At 55.1% G+C, this 19,734-nt stretch overlaps 1 protein-coding gene and 1 long non-coding RNA gene across 10 annotated transcripts in view; one reads left to right on the plus strand and one right to left on the minus strand.

Moving 5' to 3' along the window:
• Positions 1-1,979: 1,979 nt before the first annotated feature.
• Positions 1,980-4,240, minus strand: LOC309615849. The gene is made up of 2 exons (XR_014237102.1): positions 3,922-4,240; positions 1,980-3,455 (listed from the first exon to the last, which is right to left on the minus strand). It is a non-coding gene; the product is annotated as an uncharacterized lncRNA (long non-coding RNA).
• A 154-nt stretch (positions 4,241-4,394) lies between these two features.
• The window catches only part of ATP11A (ATPase phospholipid transporting 11A), a 125,599-nt gene continuing 110,259 nt past the window's right edge, over positions 4,395-19,734 (plus strand). For all 9 annotated transcript variants that reach the window (XR_014237106.1, XR_014237107.1, XM_082365838.1 and 6 more), the window contains exon 1: positions 4,395-4,852. Coding sequence is in view for 7 of the 9 variants with exons in the window: in XM_082365838.1 (XP_082221964.1) it covers positions 4,814-4,852 (39 nt within the window). In the remaining 2 variants the exon portion in view is untranslated. The remainder of the gene's footprint in view (positions 4,853-19,734) is intronic.

Here is a 19,734-nt window from a genome sequence, read left to right on the forward strand (position 1 = left end):
GCAAGGATGAATAGGACTTGGTGGGACAGACAAAGGATGGGGTAGAAGATTCCAGACAAAAGGGATGAGGGAGGTGAGTGGGAGCCTGTAGGAGGTACAGGAAAGGATTTCTGCCAACAAAGAATTCTAGGACCAGTCCACGGAAGGATGGCACCAAAATAACCCCAGACCCGTGGGAACAGTAACCCAGGAGAGGGGTACGGATGTCCCAGCACCTGGAGGAGCAAGGACGCTCACCTGAGGCCATGCCCCCTTGTACAGGACGTACTCTTCCTCCCACCTGAAAACAAAACATGGAAAACCGAGACTGTCATACAGAGTGAAGTCAGTCAGAAAGAGAAAAACAAATACCATATGCTAACACATATATATGGAATCTACAAAAAAAAAAAAAAAAAAAAGGGTTCTGAAGAACCTAGGGACAGGACAGGGATAAAGATGCAGACGTAGAGAGTGGACTTGAGGACACGGGGAGGAGGAAGGGTAAGCTGGGACGAAGTGAGAGAGCGGCATGGACATATATACACAACCAAATGTAAAACAGATAGCTCGTGGGAAGCAGCCACACAGCACAGGGAGATCAGCTCGGTGCTTTGTGACCACCTAGAGGGGTGGGATAGGGAGGGTGGGAGGGAGACGCAAGAGGGAGGGGATATGGGGATATATGTATACGTATAGCTGATTCACTTTGTTATACAATAGCAACTAACACACCATTGTAAAGCAATTATACTCCAATAAGTATGTTTAAAAAAAAAACAACCATGGAAAACTCACACTTCCCTGTTCTGTGTTTTCAGCTATCAGTTTTGGGTTCAGGTTTGTTACCTGCGGCCCCAGTAACAATCACTGCTTTCGACTGTCTCCACAGGAAGGCCCCACTTCTTTGCCCCTGCCCCCTTATTTCTCAGAGGTCTTCTTCACGTGGGAGCCCAAGAACCAGGAGCCCTGGCCCCCACCCTCGTCCCTGCACAGTGGAGGAGGGTTAGGGCAGGTGTGTGTGAGCCTGTGCATGGGTGTGGGTGGGCGTGCAGCTACTGCAGATCCACAATCTGGCTTCAGTTTGGGGTTTGCCTCCTGCCTGTGCCTCCTACTTGCTCATACCACCCTCCACGGGGAAGCAGCCATGCTGTGTGTGGGTCAGGGGAAGGCCCTGATGGCCCCAAGCTCATTAGGATCCTTCCATCCTCCACGGACACCTACTAGCCAGGGGTCTGCACTTAACCCAGGCCTAAGCCAATCATCTGATGGCATTCCACCATCCTAGTACCTGACTGGCCAGGAATGGGCAGAGGATGTGGCCAGTCCAATCAGAGTGGAGACTCTCTTTCCCCTTGGATGGGAATGAAGAAACACACAGGCCCTGGAGTTCCCACAGCCGTTTCACTGTGACCTTCCTGTGATATTGTCAACATACTCAGTCATCGTTTGATGTGTAAGGTAGGTTATTTCTGAAGATGACTGTTCATAGGTTCTCTCATCCTTTATGTACAAGGCTCTGCCCCTCCCCCGTGAATCCAGGATGGTCTTGGACTTACTTTCCCCAGTAGAATGAGGGGAAGGTGATGGTCCGGAACTTCCAAGCCCAGACTGTCAGGGCCCGGCCAGTGTCCACTTTGACCCTCTTGGGATCCAGCTGCATGTAAAGAAGCTCAGGCTGACCACCAAGTACGGAGAGAGAGGCCACCTGCTCCCAGCTCTCCATTCACCCAGCCGAGACACTAGACGTGTGACTAAAGCCATCAGAAACCCCCAGGGCCCAGCTAAGCCCCCAAAAGAATGCAGATGCATGAACAATCCCAGCCAAGACCAGGTGGAACAGAGGAACCTGCCCCCAAAACACAGTCCTGAGAAATAATAGCTCACTGGTGTTTAAGCTCCCAAGTTTGTGTGGTCTGTTACACAGAAACAAATAACCCACTCACAGCGTGAGTTGGACTTAATGTTACTTTAATAGAGTCCTAACTGGTTTGGTTCCATAGGTTTATTTTTTTATTATTATTATTTTTATACAGCAGGTTCTTATTAGTTATCTATTTTATACATATTAGTGTGTATATATCAATCCCATGTTTCCATAGGTTTAGAATTAGGATGCTGTGAGCCGCTAGCAACAGAAAATCCAACTCAATAAGGGTATTTATTATCTCTCAAGACATGAAATCCAAGTTAGGGTAGTGGCCCAGTGGTGTCACCAAGAATCCATGCTCTTCCCATCTCTCCACGCCGCCATCCCCACTGTGACGCTGTTCCTGTCACATCACGGATGCAAGACGGCTGCAAAGCGCCAGACATCACATCCAGACACACAACATCCAGCAGGAAACGAGGAGCATGTCCTCTTTATGTGCCTTTTTATGAGTGAGGAGACTTTTCCCAACAGCAGGATTCACTGGCTTAAACTCGTTTTAAACCAATCACAAGAGGAGGCATGGAGTTACTGAGATTAGCTTACATGGACCAGTTTACCCCTAGCCACGCAGAGGGTGGATACCTGGACCAAGGTGGGTTTCTGCCAGCAAGGACAAAGAGGGCATGGTTGTGGTCACCACAGTGTTTACTAAAAGATGAAATCAGCATTGACCACTGAACAAAACAGGCGTTCCTGAAAGGCACACAGCCTTTATCCTGTGGCCTTGTATGATCTCTGCCTGTGTCCTTCTACCTGCCCCCTGCAAATGTCACCATTTGCAAGGTGGTAGGCCAGTCAATATCTGGCTCCAGCAGCCAGGGTCCTGGCAGAAAGCAGAAGGTGGTCCTGGGAGGAGATGTGGAAGACCGCACGGCGACAGGACCACCTGCTGCAGTGTGATCATGGTTCCACGACCCACCAGAGGTGCTGTGCCCCAGGGCCCAGCTGACACCGCTGCCTGGCTGTAGGAAGCAGGGGGTGACAACTGTCACCCATTCGGGTAGGAAGCATGGGGTGACAACTGTCACCCACTCATTCGGAGCCTGACACGAATTGATCCAACAGAAAAGAAAGCTGGGCAAGCACTGTGGTCACAGAAGGACACAGACACTGCCAGGCCAGGCTGCAGAGGAGGGAAGAAAAGGCCCCAGCCTCTCTGCTTGGTCTCAGCCCGCAACTGACGCCCCGCTGGTGAAGCTCCACTGATGATGGCCATGGGCCTCCTGGATGCCAAGCAGGAGAGAGTAGATTTGGTTGGAAAGTGGAGAATCAATGAATTAGGTGACCAAAAACGAGCATTTTACTGAAGAAAAGCAGTTCAGAACCCAGATAGTTTAGCCATGACCACCATTCACTCCCGCTCAATCCCAGGCTTCTGTATCTAATCCCCAAAGGGTCCAGTGGCTTCTCTTCCACGACCAGCCAGGGGGACACTCAGTGGCGTTCCTCCAGGGGCAGGAGTCCCGCTCCTGGCCAGCCGCCAAAGGCATTGTCAGGCCCCTCTGGTTTCACAAGCTGTGGCCCGTGGCAGTGAGAACAGACGCTGGAAACAAAGTGCATCCATTAATTCAAGGCTGACTGTGATTGAGAAGAGATAGTTCGTTTCACGTTGGGAAAACAGAAGCATTCCCTGGGATTGAAATCGAGGTGTCTGAGAGACGCAAGGGTTCTCCGTCTGGTGCCCAGATAACGCACGAGCGCGCGCCCCCCCGGGCCTGGAGGCCCGGAGCCCAGAGCTCCTTCCCGCGGGCCCGGCTCAGCCTCCGGGTGACCGCCTGGCGCAGCCGGGGACAGAGGCAGGAGCTGGACCGGCAGGACCGAAGGGGGCGGCCAGCGGGGCCGGGCTGGCCGAACAGGTTCAGGGCTGATTCCAACCCCTCAGCCCCGCCGGATTACAAGTGCCTGTGACTGTCTTAGGTCTGGAGTCCTTGGGCCAGGGGCCCAGGGCGAGGGAGCCGGCGGGGTTCCAGAAAGAAGCGGGGATCCTAGGTGGGAGACGCTGCGCTCACCTTCGCCCCAGCGCAGAGGAGCTGCGCGACCAAGCCCCGCGGGGCCCGCCTCGGCGCCCCCTCACCTGCCGAGCAGGCGGGCCGCGCGTGGGGCCGGCGAGCACGAGGGAGACACAGGCCGGGTTTAGCTGGTCTCCGGCCCAACCTGATCCCGCCCCCTCCCCGACTCCCCGCGATCTCGCGCCCGCCCTCGGGCCTTCGCGGGGAGATAGACGTTTCGGACCGGACCCAGGACTGGGCGCCCAGGGCCCGCCGTCCAGGCCCCGGCTGCGCGGCCCGCACCCCCGCCCGGGAGGCGGAAGCAACAGGGAGCCACGCCCCCGCCCTCCGCCCCCGGGTCCCCTCGGCGGCCCTGCGCCGGGGGGGCGGGCCGGGGCGGGCAGGCACCCAAGCGCCAGAGCGCGGGCGCGGGGCGGGGGCTCGGGCGCGGGGCGGGGGCGGGGGCGGGGGCGCTGGGCGGGGGCGCGGGCCGCGGGGCGCATGCTCACACGCGCTCGTGACGTGCGCGCGGGGACCGGCCTGCGGGAGGCCGGGCCGAGACGGCGGCGGGCGGAGACCGGGAGCAAAGCAGAGCAGGGCAGAGCCGCGGAGCGGAGAGGAGGAGCAGAGCAGCAGAGCAGCGGCGGGAGCGCCGGCCGCCGCGCCCCCGAGCCCGCAGCCCCACCGCCCGGGCCTCGGCACGCGGGCTCCGGTCGCTGAGCGGCCACCCCCGAGCCGGCCGCCGCGGGCCGGGCCGGGCATGAGCGCTGAGGGGCCGCGGCCGCCCCCCGCACCGCCCGGCGCGCCGAGGCCGTGACCGGGGCGGAGCGCGCGGCCGCACTCGGGCCCGGGCCCATGGGCGCGCCGAGCCCGGCTCGGGGGCGCTGAGCGGGCGGGCGCGGCCGGAGGAGCCATGGACTGCAGCCTCGTGCGGACGCTCGTGCACAGATACGTGAGTGCCGCCGGCGCGGGACCGGGGCCGGGGCCGGGGCCGGGCGGGACAGGGCGGGACGGGCCCTCCGCCCCCGACCCTGCCGCGGCCGCCGGCCCGGGGGCGCTGAGGGCTTGGGCGGCCTCGTGCGGCCGACCGCGCCCCGGGGGACGGCAGGACGCGGGGTACCTGCGGAGCTGGCACCTGGGCCCCGACGGCGCGGGCGCCCACCCGCCGCGCTCCTCCCGGGAGCCGGGCGGGGCTGCCGGGGCAGAGACTGCTTAGATCGGCGCGGGCCGGGCTGGGGAGGGATGCTCGGGCTCGGCCTCGCCTGCCGGCTCTGCCCCAGGCTTAAGGGACAGGGAGAGGGGCGCCCACACGGAAAACGGCGGTGGCTTTGCTCGTGAGTTTGGTAACAGCACCGGGGGGTTCGGAAGTGAAGTTTGGGACCTTTGTCCCGAAAGTAACCAATCAGACCCGAGGCCGGCGGTTCGGGGTTGCCCCGGCGTCTTCGCTCCGGGAGGCGCGTGGCGACGCCGGGCGTGGGCAGGGGGGCGCGGAGGGGCGAGTTGGGTTTGTTTCACATCCGCCCGAGGGGAGCCGCGTGCGGCGCTGACGCCGGCCCCGGGGGTAGAGGGGGTGCGCGCAGGAGAAGGAAACTGGTCGCGTCTCTGACACAGGCCCCCTTGTCCCCCGCGCGCACCGCCGCCAGTCACAGGTTGGAAAAGTCGCGCGCACTGAGCTTTCCGCTAGAAGAGGGAACGGTGGTGGGAACTTGGTTTTTTCTGGCTGAGGAATTCTCTTCGTATTTATGAGCTTTCTTCGAGGAGACCTTGGCCGCAGACGAGTGTTTCTCTTCATCCAAGGGGAACGTTGAATCAATGCCTTCCCCCGAATCCACTCACCAGAGGACTCAAGGGTCAGGGGAGCTTGTGGCACCTTCCAGTAGCTCCCCTGGGGAGGGCGGTCTGCCTTCCAGTTAGTGGGGCGAACCCCTCTGGGATTCTGGTTAGGGCCGGGAAGGCTTCCCATGGGAAGGGCCCTGTCCCCTCAGGGATTCTTGAGTCCATCTTATAACGTGAGTGTAAACATCAGGGTCACCTTGGTGTCTCTACAGTAGTAAGTTCTGGAAAATCAGGTAACAGTGGCAGTAGGTAACCAGATGTCTTAGAGAAACGCTTGACGGGTCCCAGACATTCTGATCTCAGGCTTATGGCCCACGAGCGCAGAGCCAGCGTTTACCTAGGATGTGCTCACTAGTTTTCCAATTAATTTCTATTCTCTTCCAACTCTAAGACTCTGTGATAGGAAGGAGAGTTGAATTGTGAGCGGTAATGCGGTCTCTGTCTACGAGAGGTGAAGGGCGGGTGGGCCACCCTCCTGCTCCGACCGGCCGAGGCCCACCGCCTGGTGGGTCTTCCCCTCCCTCCTGTTCCTGACCCCTTCGTCCTCGGAGTCGGGCAGACAGGTGTCCGAGTTTTGTGCTTTTACTCCCTTACTTCCTCCAGGCCTTCAGCTGTTTCATGTCATATCAATGTATATAAATGTTGGTGTACCTTATATTTTTTTAATTCCCCTTTGCTGTGTTATTAGACTTATTTTTCTCAAACCTAACTGGTAAATATTCTTCAGTGAACGTTCCCAGCATATATATTTGGTAATGTCCCTGGAATCCAGTTATGGGATGCTATTATTATTTCTTTATTTCTTTGTTTCTCATTCCACATCTTTTTTTTTTAACAGTCTGATCACTTGGCTACTTCACCATATTCACATACAAAACCATTCATTTCTATGATATTAGACATGAGTTTAATAAACTAATTTGACTTTTTCCAGAAACAGTCAATCTGTTTCCTTATAACTGAATTATGTTTCAATATGTAGGAATTAATTATACTTCCTTTTGCTAGAGGGCAAAGAAAGACTCTGGGATTAAATATTCATATTTCCTTGTGGTTTCCGTATATGACGTATTTCATAATCATGAATAAAGTCATACCCTGTTCCCATCTGGTGTTCACACAGTCAGAATTTCTAGGACAAAGAAACCTTTTCATGATGATGCCTGAGGGCTGCCAAAGATAAAGAAGTCCTTGGAAACCATTGCTGTGGGTATTTTATTCTGGGTTAATTCCAGAGAGGTAGAATAGGCAAATGAATGAGAGAATTCCCTTCCGGGTTAGGCCAGGTATATGCCAAAGCTGGCATTACTGGTCGTTTGTGAGCCTGGACGCATATAAGCCACGTAGAGGTGCGCTGTACTTGTAAATGGCAAAATGCTTCTGTACCTTGAGCTTTTAAAAGAAATGTTTAACGAAGTGGGTGGAGAACTAGTGTTATCCTCTTAGAAGAGATGTGAGGTGGGAAACCTAGAGTCAGGGAGTTTAAATTCTGAGAGGAACCTGCAGAGTCTCCGGGAGCCCACCTGGGTGTGGACCTGGCCCGCCCACTTTGAGGCCGTGTCACCCTGGGCAGGTGGCTTCGCTTTTTCTCTGCCTCGGTTCTCTCATCTGAGGATGAATAGCGGTACCCGTTGCAGAGGGTTATTGTGAGGATTAAATGAGTTAGTACAGGCCAGGAGCTAAGAGCGGTGCCGGCTCTGCGGAAGTACTCAGCACACGTGTCACGACTAGCCGTTAGCATAACTTTGCCCCCGGTCACTGGCCGGGGGAGGGCAAGCACCTCTGTTGGTTGCCGGCCAGGCCTGTCAGTACGGCCACCAGGGGCCCTGGGTGCCCTGCTCTGGAGCAGCGTGTAGGGCTCAGATGGGATTCGGGAAATTTTAAAACGAGGGGTGCCAAAATGCCGCAGGCCCGACGAAAAGCCTGCAGGCCACGTTTGACCACAACAGTTATTTCCAGGCCAGGAGGACCACCTTGTCAAGACACTTGTCTTCTTCTTTCCATCCACGCCTCACATTCAGGAGATTTGACTGTAAAGCTTAATTTTGTCATGTTTCTGGTATTTGTTTTTAGTAAACATCATTGGTCGCTGGAGAACCTCAGGCGTGGCTGTGTTAGAATGCTTTACACCTTCTTAAAAATTCACTATTTGTATGCATGCACATGGGTCTGCTCTGGTTTGTTTTTTATCACCAAATGGTGTGTGCCGTGGACGTCAGTGCCCACTGATGCTGCCCTACAGGCGGACCCATCCATCTGACGCAGATTTAGTTTTAAAAACTTTGAGTGCCGCCTGACTTGGGGTTGCCTCTTAATGGCGCTTCCGACATGGGGCCTCCGGATCTGCTCCTGGAGTCTACACCCCAGGACACTAAGTTAAGCCGCTGGAACCACCGAGGCCTTCAGGTATTTGAAGTAGGTGACCCCTTAGGCTGGCCCGAGGGCTGTGCTACAGTGTTTGCACAGGCCTTTCAAAGCAGTCTGCCAGGTGTATAATTTAACCTTTGTGTCCTGGCTGTTCAGTTCCTTCCATTGTCCTTTCAAACCCTGTTGAGTGTCTGTTGGGGACAAGGGACCTTGGCATGCTTTTCTTTCATGCCTGAGGGTAGGTTTAATAACCCGAGGGGAAAAGGGGGTTTAGGCGATTGGGTTTTGCTGCAGTCAGTTGCATTTCTAGGGATAAGCGCACTGTCCTCAGTTTACAGTTGGCCAAAACCACCTGGAATGCACTGAGCTGCCGCTCAGTACGCAAGAAGGCCTCTGTTTACAGCTGTGCTGGGCCCTGAAACCTAGAGACGCACTGTTCCTTGGTGCTGGGACCACATGTTCCACTGGCAGCAGGGCTAATCAGAGATGCTTAGATCCCCAAGTCCCAGACTTACAGATGCTTTTTTAACCAAGTTAAATGCCGGCAGAAATGCTATTTACTTGCAGTGAAAATCAATAAAAAGCCATTTTTACAGCAATATAAACTCAACAAGATTGAACAAGGGATGGTTTTTGCTTTTACTTGACTCCTGGTATCTGAGAAACAAGATAGTTGTTTGTGGAGGTCAAAAGTTCAGCGTCAGAGCCTAACAGGCAGCTTGAGACCTGGCCCGGCCTCTGACCGCGAGGCCTTGGGCGTCTTCCTGCTTTAAACGAGGCACCGACTGCGGCTCCCTGGGGGGCGCTGCCAGGATGGGGCGCTGTGGCATGGGGAGATGCTCCGTCAAGGGGCCTCTTATTTGAAAGGTGAGCCCTGGTGCTGCTGGCAGCCCCAGCTCCTCGGAGGGACGGCGTCTGCTGCTCCCTGGAGAGCCTCTGGCCCCGCTCCCCCGCGGAGGGCGTGGAGGGCCGTGCTCGCCCTGCACGCGGCGGAGAGCGCAGCGGTCCTCAGACGGGGCGCCCTCTGCCACCGGCCCACGCCTGTGGGTGCTCTTGCCGCCCTTCTGGTTCGGGGCAGGTGAGCCCGCTCTGTAAAGGTCTGTCCTGCAGCTTGGGGTCCCCCGCCCCTCACCCCTCCTTCTCCGGAATCAGCAGCGTCTCCCTTTTAGGGTGACGTCACCCAGTCCCTGTGGCACTCAGCCATGCCTTGAAATCGCCTTTTTTTTTTTTTTGGAAAGCAGACTTTCTTGACCCCGCATTCCCCTCCCACGATCTCCCCGCTTCCCTTTCCTTCACAGCCACGTTTCTGTAATGTGGCATCTCGGTGTCCCTCCGGTGGGCGTGTCCGTCCCCATCTCCATCGTGTCCGAGGTGGCCCCGCCAGGGGTCGCCTTTCTGCCCTCACAGCTGGCCTCAGCGTACTTGGTGCAGGTGTTACCAAGTGCAAGTTCGTGTGCCCGACGCACCGCAGCGTCGGAGTTCGGAGCAGAGAAAGGTTTATTGCAGGCAGGGCCGAGCAAGGAGAACTGGCGGCTCGCGCTCAGAAACCCTGAACTCCCTGACGGTTTTCGGGGGTAAGTGTTTAAAGGCAAAATCGGGGGTGAGGGCGGCAGGGCGCGTGACTGTCTTCTGATTGGCTGGTGGCGAGGTAGCAGGGCGGGGCTCCAGGAATCTGTGCTCGGCCTGAAGCGGCTGGGTGGGGTCTTGGTTCCTGCAGAAGAGCTCCGAGATGTGGTGGTGATGTGCGTGCCTCTGGGGGAGCCGGGCCCCAGGCTGCACTGTCGCCCCTCCCGTGTCTCTACATCCCCACCCCCCTTCCCCGATAGCAGCTGTTGGAGTCTGCCCTTTGGAACCCAGGGAAGGTCACGGACACTGAAACGTTTTTCCTACAAACAGGTTTTTCCTACAAACAGGAGACGGGGGACCCGGAAAGGATTTGTACCCGGAGGGCCTCACAGAGTCCTGCTGGGTTTCTTAGGCGCGGCACACGTTTGGTGTATGTTCACCAATGCAGCCTGAGCCAGACAAGGGGCAGACAGCCGGACCCCCGTCCCTGTTCCTGTGGCGTTTACCTTGGGCAGGGGGGGGCCCAGATGTGCTGTCCCAGGGCGCTGGGCAGTGGTGGGTGCTGGAGCTGGGGCCGCGAGGCTCGCTGAGCTGCGGCATCTGGCGGGCGCGTCCAGGCAGAGAGGAGGGCCCAGCGGGTCTGCTGCCCCTTCACCGGGGTCACCCCTGGGGCCTGATGCTGGTGCCCTCTCCCTCCCCATCAGCACCTTGCCTGGGGGAGACCTGGAATTCCTCCTCTGTGTCCGCAGATCCCACGCAGACCCCACGTTACCTTCTGGAGCCCAGCCTCCCTCCCGCCCCCCCTCCCCCCTCCCCCCTCCCCCGTAGGCCCGGGGACCGCTCCTGGCACACAGTCAGTGCTCCGTGAACATCTGCCCCAAGACTGATTACGCCTCTTATCATTGCTGATAACAAGAACCTTGAAGAAGCTGCCCTTGGATGCTTCCGAAGGAAACCGTGGCTTCCAAGGACTTGAGTGATTAATGATACCTCAAGCTTTTGGATTCTCTTTCCCTGGTACATTTCACAGAGTTTTAACAATGTGGGAAAAGACAGGGAAGGCGTCCGGTCCCACCCCCTCACTTAATAAACACTAAAGGGGAGGAAGTTAAGTCCCCAAGGTCACAGCCCGCGGTCCCGCACCTCTGGTGCGGACACCTGACTCGGGGGTAGCTTCCGCCATGCTCTGTCTGTGGCTCGAGGGCTGGTCCTCTGAGCACTGGGCTCCCGGGATGGGTCTCCTCTTTTCTTGCGTCCGTCCTGCAGACCCCGGGCCTGGAAAGGACCCTCTCCCGGAGCCTCGTCATGAACGAGCATTCTTAGCTGGTCCCCGTGAGGCCTGGACCCCCATCGCACAGAGAGCAGAGCTTTTTGCGTGGATGCTTTTTGTTTTCTGGGCAGGGGGTTCCCAGATTTGCTAGGTTCTCAAAGGAGTGCCTGCCCCAGTGAAGGCTGAGAACCTTGTCTGAAGACACAGGTAGGGAACCGGCCCTCTGGTCCCTCTGATGTGGTTGTGTCAGAGCTACTTGAGTGTCTGGCCAACATTTGAACATGGGTGAGTGTGAGCAAGTATCCAGGTTTCCTCGCTTTTTCATAAATGGTGTGATCTGGCAGTGCTGCGTTGGGTGGCTTCCCGGGACCACAGCTGCCCTTCACGGAGGGTCCAGCGCCCTGTCCTGTGGCTGCCCTGTCATCACCACCCCAGGATACAGGCTCCTCCAGTTTGGGTGGACCTTTGAGCCCAAAGCAAGCTGCGTCTGTAGGGAGTTTAGAAGACACCCGTGTGACCGGCCACCGAGAACAGAGCTGTGGGCTCCGTGTCCCCCGGTGTGTGTGCTGGGTGCTGGGGGGTGGTGCCGGGGGGGGGGCGATCCAGCACTATCTCCAGGGGTGGGGGGCTCACTCATGCTGCGTGTGGACCCGGAAAAAACCCACCATTGGGTCGAGAGTCAGGAGAGGATTTTAGGCCCACTCTGTTAACGTTACCTTTGTCACCTGGGTGAAGGGCAGACCAGAACAGGTGAGCTCTGTGGGTGAGTTAATCATTAGCTGCCTCTTCAAACCAACCCTTTACATATTTTTCCCCATTTTTAAGTGGAGCGGGAGGAAAGTCATTTCCTCCGAGTCCTCCTTTCCCCACGCTCTCAGCGAGGAGTTTGGTGGTAACATATTTACACACGTTTGCAGGTGTCCTTCCCATCTATGTTTCCGTCACTCCTGACTTGAGGAGTTAGTCATCCTCTGAGGAGAAAAGTCACTCAGATGGATGGATTTCCAAATTCTTGTTCCAGAAATATTTAACCACCTCCCACCCTCCTGGTTTCTGTGGGCAAAACGTTTCCCATTTTTCTGTGGTTTTGATTTTATCTTTGGTGGGTTTCAGTATCAGAGCACCTCTCGGGAGTGATGTAGGAGGCAGAAGAAGTCAGTTTTCGGGGAGGCAGCAGCGTGCCCCGCGTCACCCGGCATCAAAATCTGCCCCCGCTCGACACGGACTTGAGCCCACATTAGTTGGCTGCACCTGTCAGGGTTGGTGGCCCTTGAGAAATTTGCCCCGTCCATTGTGTGTGATTTGCGGATGAAACGTTTTCGCAAAGGTGGGCTGCCAGTGGCAAAAAGGCTTTTAACTTCCACTCACTTTGTTTCTGCTGTGCTCACATCAGTGCCTGTTTCATGGGTTCCGTGATGGGTAGAGGCCAGAGTGACCATCTTCTGCACCGTGTCCTTCACATGTTACCTGCCGGGGGACCTGCGTCTGTTCCAGGAGCCCCTCCCGCCGCCGGGCACGCGGGTGGGTGGGATGCTGCCCGTGTGGGCGTGGTGTCCCGCTGGAGCCCGTGAGCGCATGCGCCTGGGAAGATGCGCACGCTCTTTGTGAGTCTCCTTGGGGCTCACGAATCTTTCTGTGAACACAGTGGACGGGGGCCTGGTTCGTCCAGTCTGCCCCTCCCGGCTGTGTTCCCCGGGGGCAGCTCACCACCCCTCTGTCCCCTCGTCTACGTTGGGTCAGGGGCTTCCCAGCGAGCGTGGACGTTGTGCCCTTTGCCTTGACCTTTCAGCGCCCTTCTTCACGCCTCTTTCCTGGGTCTTAGGTCAGAGACCAGCCAGCACGACTCTGAGATGCCAATCATGTCAACACACACGTTTGATTATTGAGGACGTGATACCCAGAACGTGGCTGAGGAAGGAGTGGTTTTGATGGCGAAAAGCTGACATTGTTTCTGGGGTTGTTCTCTGAGATGCTCATGGCGGGTCTGTGAACTTTAATGTCGTGTGTAAGTGCCAGCATCTAAAACACGAAGCTGTGACAGGCCTGTGCGGGTCCTGGTCTGCTCACCGCAGGCAGGGCTGGTGCCCACTGCAGAGCTCAGATTCTCAGCCTCGGGGCTGGACGTGCAAGACCTGGGGCCTGCAGGTGGGTTCCTGTGAGGGGCCTCCTCCTGGCTTGCAGGTGGCAGCCTTCCCTCCCCTCAGCTGCCTCCGCTGGTGCCCAGAGAGGGAGGGAAGGGGGGAGGGGAGCAGAGCAAGTGAGCTCTTCTCCTCCTCTTGTAAGGACACCAGTCCTATCAGATTACGAGTCCACCCTTATGACCTCATTTCATCTTAATTACCTCCCCAAATCCCTATCTGCAACTCTAATCACATCGGGGGTTAGGGGTTCAACATGTGAATTCAGGGGGGACACAGTGCAGTTCAAGGCTGTATACAGGGGGACACAGTACAGTTCAAGGCTGTATACTATTAGAGGAGGCACGGTTTGGGTTGTAAACATTCACCCAGGTAAAGAACCTAAAAGGAGGCAGTTTGAAACAGTGCATCGTCTGCTGACTGTTTTATCAAACAAATACAAGAAAAAATGTTCCACAAAATCTGGGAAGAATAAAGTAAAATAAACGTGTAGTGGGAATGGGTTACTTTTTAAACTGTGGAGCAGATTTAGGCCGTTGTTACCTCTGACAGACCACAGTTTCCATTATTTGATCAGATCTAAGGTTGTGTCTATTTATATCTTTTTCTTCTCCTTCTGTTGCTTCTCCCCCCCACCCCACCCCCCCACCCCGTAGGAGGCTTGGTAGGAGGGTGGTGGTTGGTATTAAGACAAGACTATAAAGTGTTGTTTTGGGTTTTGTGTTATAACCTAAATCCACAGCGTCTGGCTTGTTGACAGGACAGATGTCATGGTATCTGCCACGTAACTGGATTGGGCGGACGTGCCTGTTGAGGAAGCTGGGAGGCCGCTGCGTAACGAGCCGATTCTCCTCGTCAGTGGGGTTGGGTTTTAGGGACTCCACGCTGTCGGCCTGCTCTGTACAGGGTGACCTCTTACCTTTGGCAAAGTTGGAAAGTGATGGTTGGAAGGTGACCCCGAGCTGTCGTTAGGGTGACAGGGACGTGACTGCACATCCAGAACATGGTGTCACCCTGTCGCCCACACATCATGGGCTTTCGCGGCAGTGCGTAAGCTCCCAAGCCAGCTGCTGTAGACCTTTCCCTCTTAGGTTTCTCTATAATCACAGCCTCATTCTCTTTTATTAAAAATTTGCTTACGCTCTTGTAAGCCCGCGTCGGAAATGATCCTAAAGCATTATTCATCATGTGATTAGGAGCTTGGATGGCCTCTGCTGTTGCTGGGAGGCTGGTCGCTCACCCCGTCTGATGCTGTGACACTAGTTAAAGCCACAGAACCCTGAGGGGCTCTCCCACCTCCCCATACTGTCCCATCTGAACTGTCTGTGCAGAATGACGGGCTCTGCTTCCTGAAGATCAAGTTCGTACCTGGGCCATGTGAGTGTGACACTGGCCTGGCATGTTGGCCTCGCTCCCTTGAACCTGCCCCCGGACCGGGGGCTGACTGCCGCTCCCTCCTGTCCGGGCAGACCCCCGGCTGCCGGGAAGGAGTCGGCCGTCCGAGCCCTTACGTAATCGCCCTCCTTCAGAGCAAAGAGGATCTCCTCCACCCTGTTTTCAGCGAAGGATTAGGGACAGTGAAGGGCGGCCATTGGAACGTCATCCGGATTTCTGGGTGATTCTTCAGGACGGCCTCGGGGACTGCCCACAAAACATGAGTTTTTAAATCATGGAATTAATTTAAAGTCGTTCCATGGAACAAAATCATGGGGTGATCACTGGTGTGGAAGAGATGTGATATGAGGGTAAAGCAGACCTAGATTTATCTGTCACTTTCAGGTGAAATATCTGGTGAAATATCTGAAAGTGACAGATATGTGCATGTGGAATAATTTACGTTACCTTTTCTGTTTAGAAAGTGTATGGAAACAGTTGTTTTGACTCGGATACATTTAGGCAAACCATTAAAATAGTCGATAGCCGCGAGGTATGTGCGTGCATTTTTTTCAGTTGGATGTAAATCTGAAAGCAGCGCGGTTAGAAAGTCGGGGTGACCATCCCGTGGCTAGAGTCTGAGTCCTCGCTTCTGATGTTCAGCTCATTTCCCCATTTTTCTGTTGTAAAATGGGAATAAGCTATGGAAACCCTTGGCACTGAGAACACGCGTGGGGCAAAGCCAGCTATGGAAACCCTTGGCACTGAGAACACGCGTGGGGCAAAGCCAGCTATGGAAACCCTTGGCACTGAGAACACGCGTGGGGCAAAGCCAGCTATGGAAACCCTTGGCACTGAGAACACGCGTGGGGCAAAGGCAGTAAGATCCCAGCAGAGGAAGGCGTGCGATGCACTCGGTACACACTAGGTGCTCAGCGTCGGCTGCTCACCAGATGTTTATTGACACTCGCTGAAGGCACAGGGGGTTCCGTGGCAGGGCAGAATACACAGACACCCCGGGCGCCCCGGAGACTGCCCTTGGGTGGTATATGACAAAATACATAAGCACACAGTAGGCTAGGTGTCGGGAAGGGCCGCGGACAGACATGAGCCGGGGAGGGGGACACGGGGCGGAGGGGGTGACAGGAGCCAGGTCTGGGACGGGGAGACAGGATGGTTCTGGGCAGGATGGAGACCAGAGGCCAGCCCAGGGCGGCAGGCCCGAGGGCGGTGAGGGGGGGGGATGTGACAGGGATGATGTGTCACCAACGTTTTAATAGGAGCACGTGGCCGCCCCGCAAATTTCATTGCTTAAAATATGGAATGTGTTATATGTGTTGCCTTTGATAAAGGTTTCGGTTTGTTTTAGAATTATATGGCCCTCCTACTGTAGAGCGCAAGGAACTCCGCTCAATACTCTGTGACGACCTATATGGGAAAAGAATCTAAAAAGAGAGCGGACGTATGTATCTGTATAACTGATTCACTGTGCTGTACTTCTGAAACTAACACGACATTGTAAATCAACTATATACTCTAATAAAAATTTTAAAAATTATATGGCCAAAGGAGGAAAATGTTACATAATAGATAAATTAAGATGGTTTAACATTATAAAGATGCATTGACTTATTGAGTGAATATACGGTAGGTTGGTTTATGGGCAGTTTTTTTGTTATTGTGGTAAAATATCCCTGAAATTTACCATTTTGACCATTTCGAAGTAAGTGTATAGTTCAGTGGCTTTAAGTACATTCACATCACCACCATCCATTTCTAGAACTTTTTCATCTTCCCAAACAGAAACTGATATAAGAGCAATTTTAAGTAGTTTATTCCACATTTGATATTGTATATCTTGCTTTTTTGGAAACATTTTTTTTTTAATCAATGATAAGGACCTTATCAGGGTCATGGGAAGACTTATTGAAACCTAAGCGCTGATTAAATTTTAATGGAAAATGTACCTTTGGCAGGAGGGTTTTTTTTTTCTTTTAAATAATTGGCAATGGTAAGTTTTATTAAAATTTAAATACTTGAATGTGAGGAGTCATTTGGGCTTTATGTTTTGTTTCGTGTGTGCTTGTCGAGAGCGGCCAGAGTGGTGATTATCGCTCCAGAGAAGAAAATCTGATATTTGTCTTAGAACAAGTCATTCTGTAATGAAACAGAATATCATAAAAGTTATGTCTAGTTGGCAATACTTTCAAATAATATAGTTCATAATGGTGTTCGTTTAACGATATTATAAAGCCACGTGGCTTTCTCCTAAGTGCATTGATAAGGAATAGGAATTAAAGCATTTTATGTGAAATTTTCCTCCAGAAACTGCATTCTGCTGATTCACTGGTTCAGATCAGTTTTCTGTTTTGAGTTCATCTATAACATGTATTCTTTTACTGTCTAAAAAATTATTAAGAATAGATTAAACTTAAAATTAAATATTTTCTGTAAAATTGGGTCTGTGAGAAGCAGTTTCCTGTTATTTCTACTCCAAAGGGGATATGAGATTTTTCTGTTCTTAAATTGAAATAATAATCCCTTGATTTCATAAATTGCCCTGTCGCTTTTTAGAGAACAGCATGGTTTCAAAAGCAGTAAGTCGCATTCTTATTAAGTACTTAATTTATTAACGAGAAACTTAGTTGAAAAGTTGAATAATTATCTCTCTTAAATAGTTTGGCTTGTAAAAAACCGCAGCTGTAACAGGGAGTTGGCGAGATGCCCAGCTTGGCAGGTGATCTTTGGAGCTGACGGAAAAGTAAAACTTAAAGAGCGCTGATGGCACCTCCTTAGCACCCTCACAATTTAAGTTTCTTGAAAGATGGGTTGATGCTGGTTTCTATCAATCCATTACCCTTGCAGACTCAGAAAGGTTTGAGGTCTGAGGGAGGACGTCTCGTCCACACGAAGGCCTCTGCCCCTCGCTGGGATGAGGACTTGTCACTGGGGTCGCCGTGCCCGGTGCTGATTTTTTTCCCTTTTTTGTCCCAACCCTGGCAGACAGTTCACCCACCTTCGGTCATTTTCTCAGTGAATGACTGACTTCCTGCCTGTGCTCTGAACTCACCGGGGTTGGGGTTTGTGTCCAGATTTAGGATCGTGTGTATCTGATTCTCCTTGATTTTGTTATTTTAATGGGCCCGGTCGAGGAAGAGAGCGATTTGGTTCAGGTCTTGACCCGAAGGCCGTGGGCCGGGCCCGAAGAGCAGACCCTAAGGGGGATTCAGGGAGCCGGTGTGTATCAGGGGTCCTGCTCCACGGCAGGCGGCCCGTCCGGCGCCCCACGTGGGCCCACGAGCTGCCCGCTCCCGCCCCGGGCTCGCTGGCCCTGCTGGGGACGGGGCCGAGGGGGGACCTGGGGAGTGGGAGCCTGGGCTCGGGCCTGCCGCTTGCTCAGCATCTGGCGTGTTCGTCCTGGTGACGGACTGACCAGCCTTAGATCTGTAGCCGGCGACAGGGTCATGAAGATTTTCTGGACTTTCTCTTCGCAGACGGGCAGGCCTGCGACCTGAAGTTCCATTGCCGGCCTTGTGGGCCCTTCTGGAAAGGCACCTCCTCAATAAGTTTTGGATTCTGTCTTAAAGGCCAGGGCGAGGCCTCCAGCGTGTAAAATCCACACGTGGCTCTGCAGCCGAGGATGCCGTCCACACGCGGCCCGTGCCCTGTGGAGTCCGTGTCCTCGCCGGTGAGCGGGGTTCCCACACGCGCGCACGTTTGCTTCTCCGCTTCGGTGGTCCTCACGGCTTGACGACCCCCGCTGCCGCAGAGCAGCCCCCCGTGGCTCTCCAGCGGGTGGAGGAGCAGGAGGAGGGGGGCCCAGCGCCCCCGGAGGGCAGCCCGGTCCCATCCGTCTGCTGCTCCGGTTGTGACGGGCGGGGCGGGGGGGACACAGCTCCCGCAGCAGGGGGCCTGGCCCTGCGTCTGGGGTGGGGTGGCAGCCCGCCTGGGCCCGTGGGCGGTTCTGACACCCGGGCCCTACGGTCGGTGTTCTCGCTGCAGGTAGGGGTACAGGTGTTCAGTATTTAACGAAAGGGGTGATGGAGGGAGGTCGTTGAGAGGCGGCCAGCTGGGCAGCGGGGAGGCGGATAGTAATAAAGATCGACCGTCAATCCAGGACAGGACCAGGCAGAGTCCGCTCTCCCTGCTGTCACTGCTGCTCTGCGAGGGGCTCGGGCGCCCTGGCCCCAGTTCCTGCGAACCCGGGCAGCGGTTAGTGATTAAACACGGCGAGTGGCAGAGCTCGGAGCAGGGGGCGCCGATTGCGGGGGGCAGGGGGGCACGAGGGGCACGGGGTGGGCACCGACCGCTGCTGCCCCTGACGAGGGCGCGGAGGCACCTTGTTGTTGAAAACAGTGCTGAGGTCAGAAGTCGCTGAGGCCGATGAAGGCGGGGCGGGGGCTCCGCACCGCGCATTCTGTTTGGGGGTCCATCCGGGGACTGGCCCCGTGCGCCCCTTCCGCCCGAGCGCGTGGCGGGTAGCCCGGAGCGGCTGTGCTGTTGACTTGGTGCCCAGCGCGGGACTGATGCCCGGCCACCGTCCATTCCCTCCGGGGCCCCAGCCAGGAGGCGGCGGGGGGGAGGCAGGTTTACAGCCGGCCTGGGACTGACATTCCTCCTAAAGCAGAGCCAGCGTCTTTTCCAGTCCTGTTGTAATTTAGAATTTAGGGTTCACTCTAAAGTTTTGTGGTTTTAAAAATCGACTTGAAGTAGTCAGGGGGAGAATTGTCCAAAGTTACTTGTTTGTTCAAACTAGAAACTCAGAGGGAAGGAGCGGAGCTAACTTAGGTCAGATCTCAGCTCTGCTTGATGGGACACCGGGGAGGAAAGAAGGGCCACCGGACTTGCTGACACGTGACTGTCCCCGGGTCCCGGGTGTGTTTTCACCTTGGGGCAGCTTTTCAGAATTCCAGGCTTGAGTTTACTAGAGAGTGGTGATCCGGGGGCTGGGAGGCCGCTCCAACGTGTGAGGTCGGGTTGAACTTTCACGTTGATGGGGACAGACGGAAAGGAGGCTGCGTGGTCCCCACCGTCTTTCTGAATGTGCCCCAGCGGCCTCGGCGCGGACTCGGTTCTGGAGCGCAAGGATGAGGACAGGGCAGGGGAGAGGCCTTGCTTAGCATCCCGAGTCTGAGGTTCCTCACCCCAGCCCGGCCAGCTGTAGGGGACACGGTGCTAGACGGAGCTTCGTGAAAAGAGCTGCCACGTGCCTCTTCTCCGTGTTTGCTTCCAAATGCCTAGCGCTACATATGCCTCAAACATACTGCAGTCGGTTTCTGCTTC

The sequence above is a fragment of the Balaenoptera borealis genome, assembly GCF_965194805.1.
Source record: "Balaenoptera borealis genome assembly, chromosome: 18".
NCBI classification, from domain to species: Eukaryota; Metazoa; Chordata; class Mammalia; order Artiodactyla; family Balaenopteridae; genus Balaenoptera; species Balaenoptera borealis.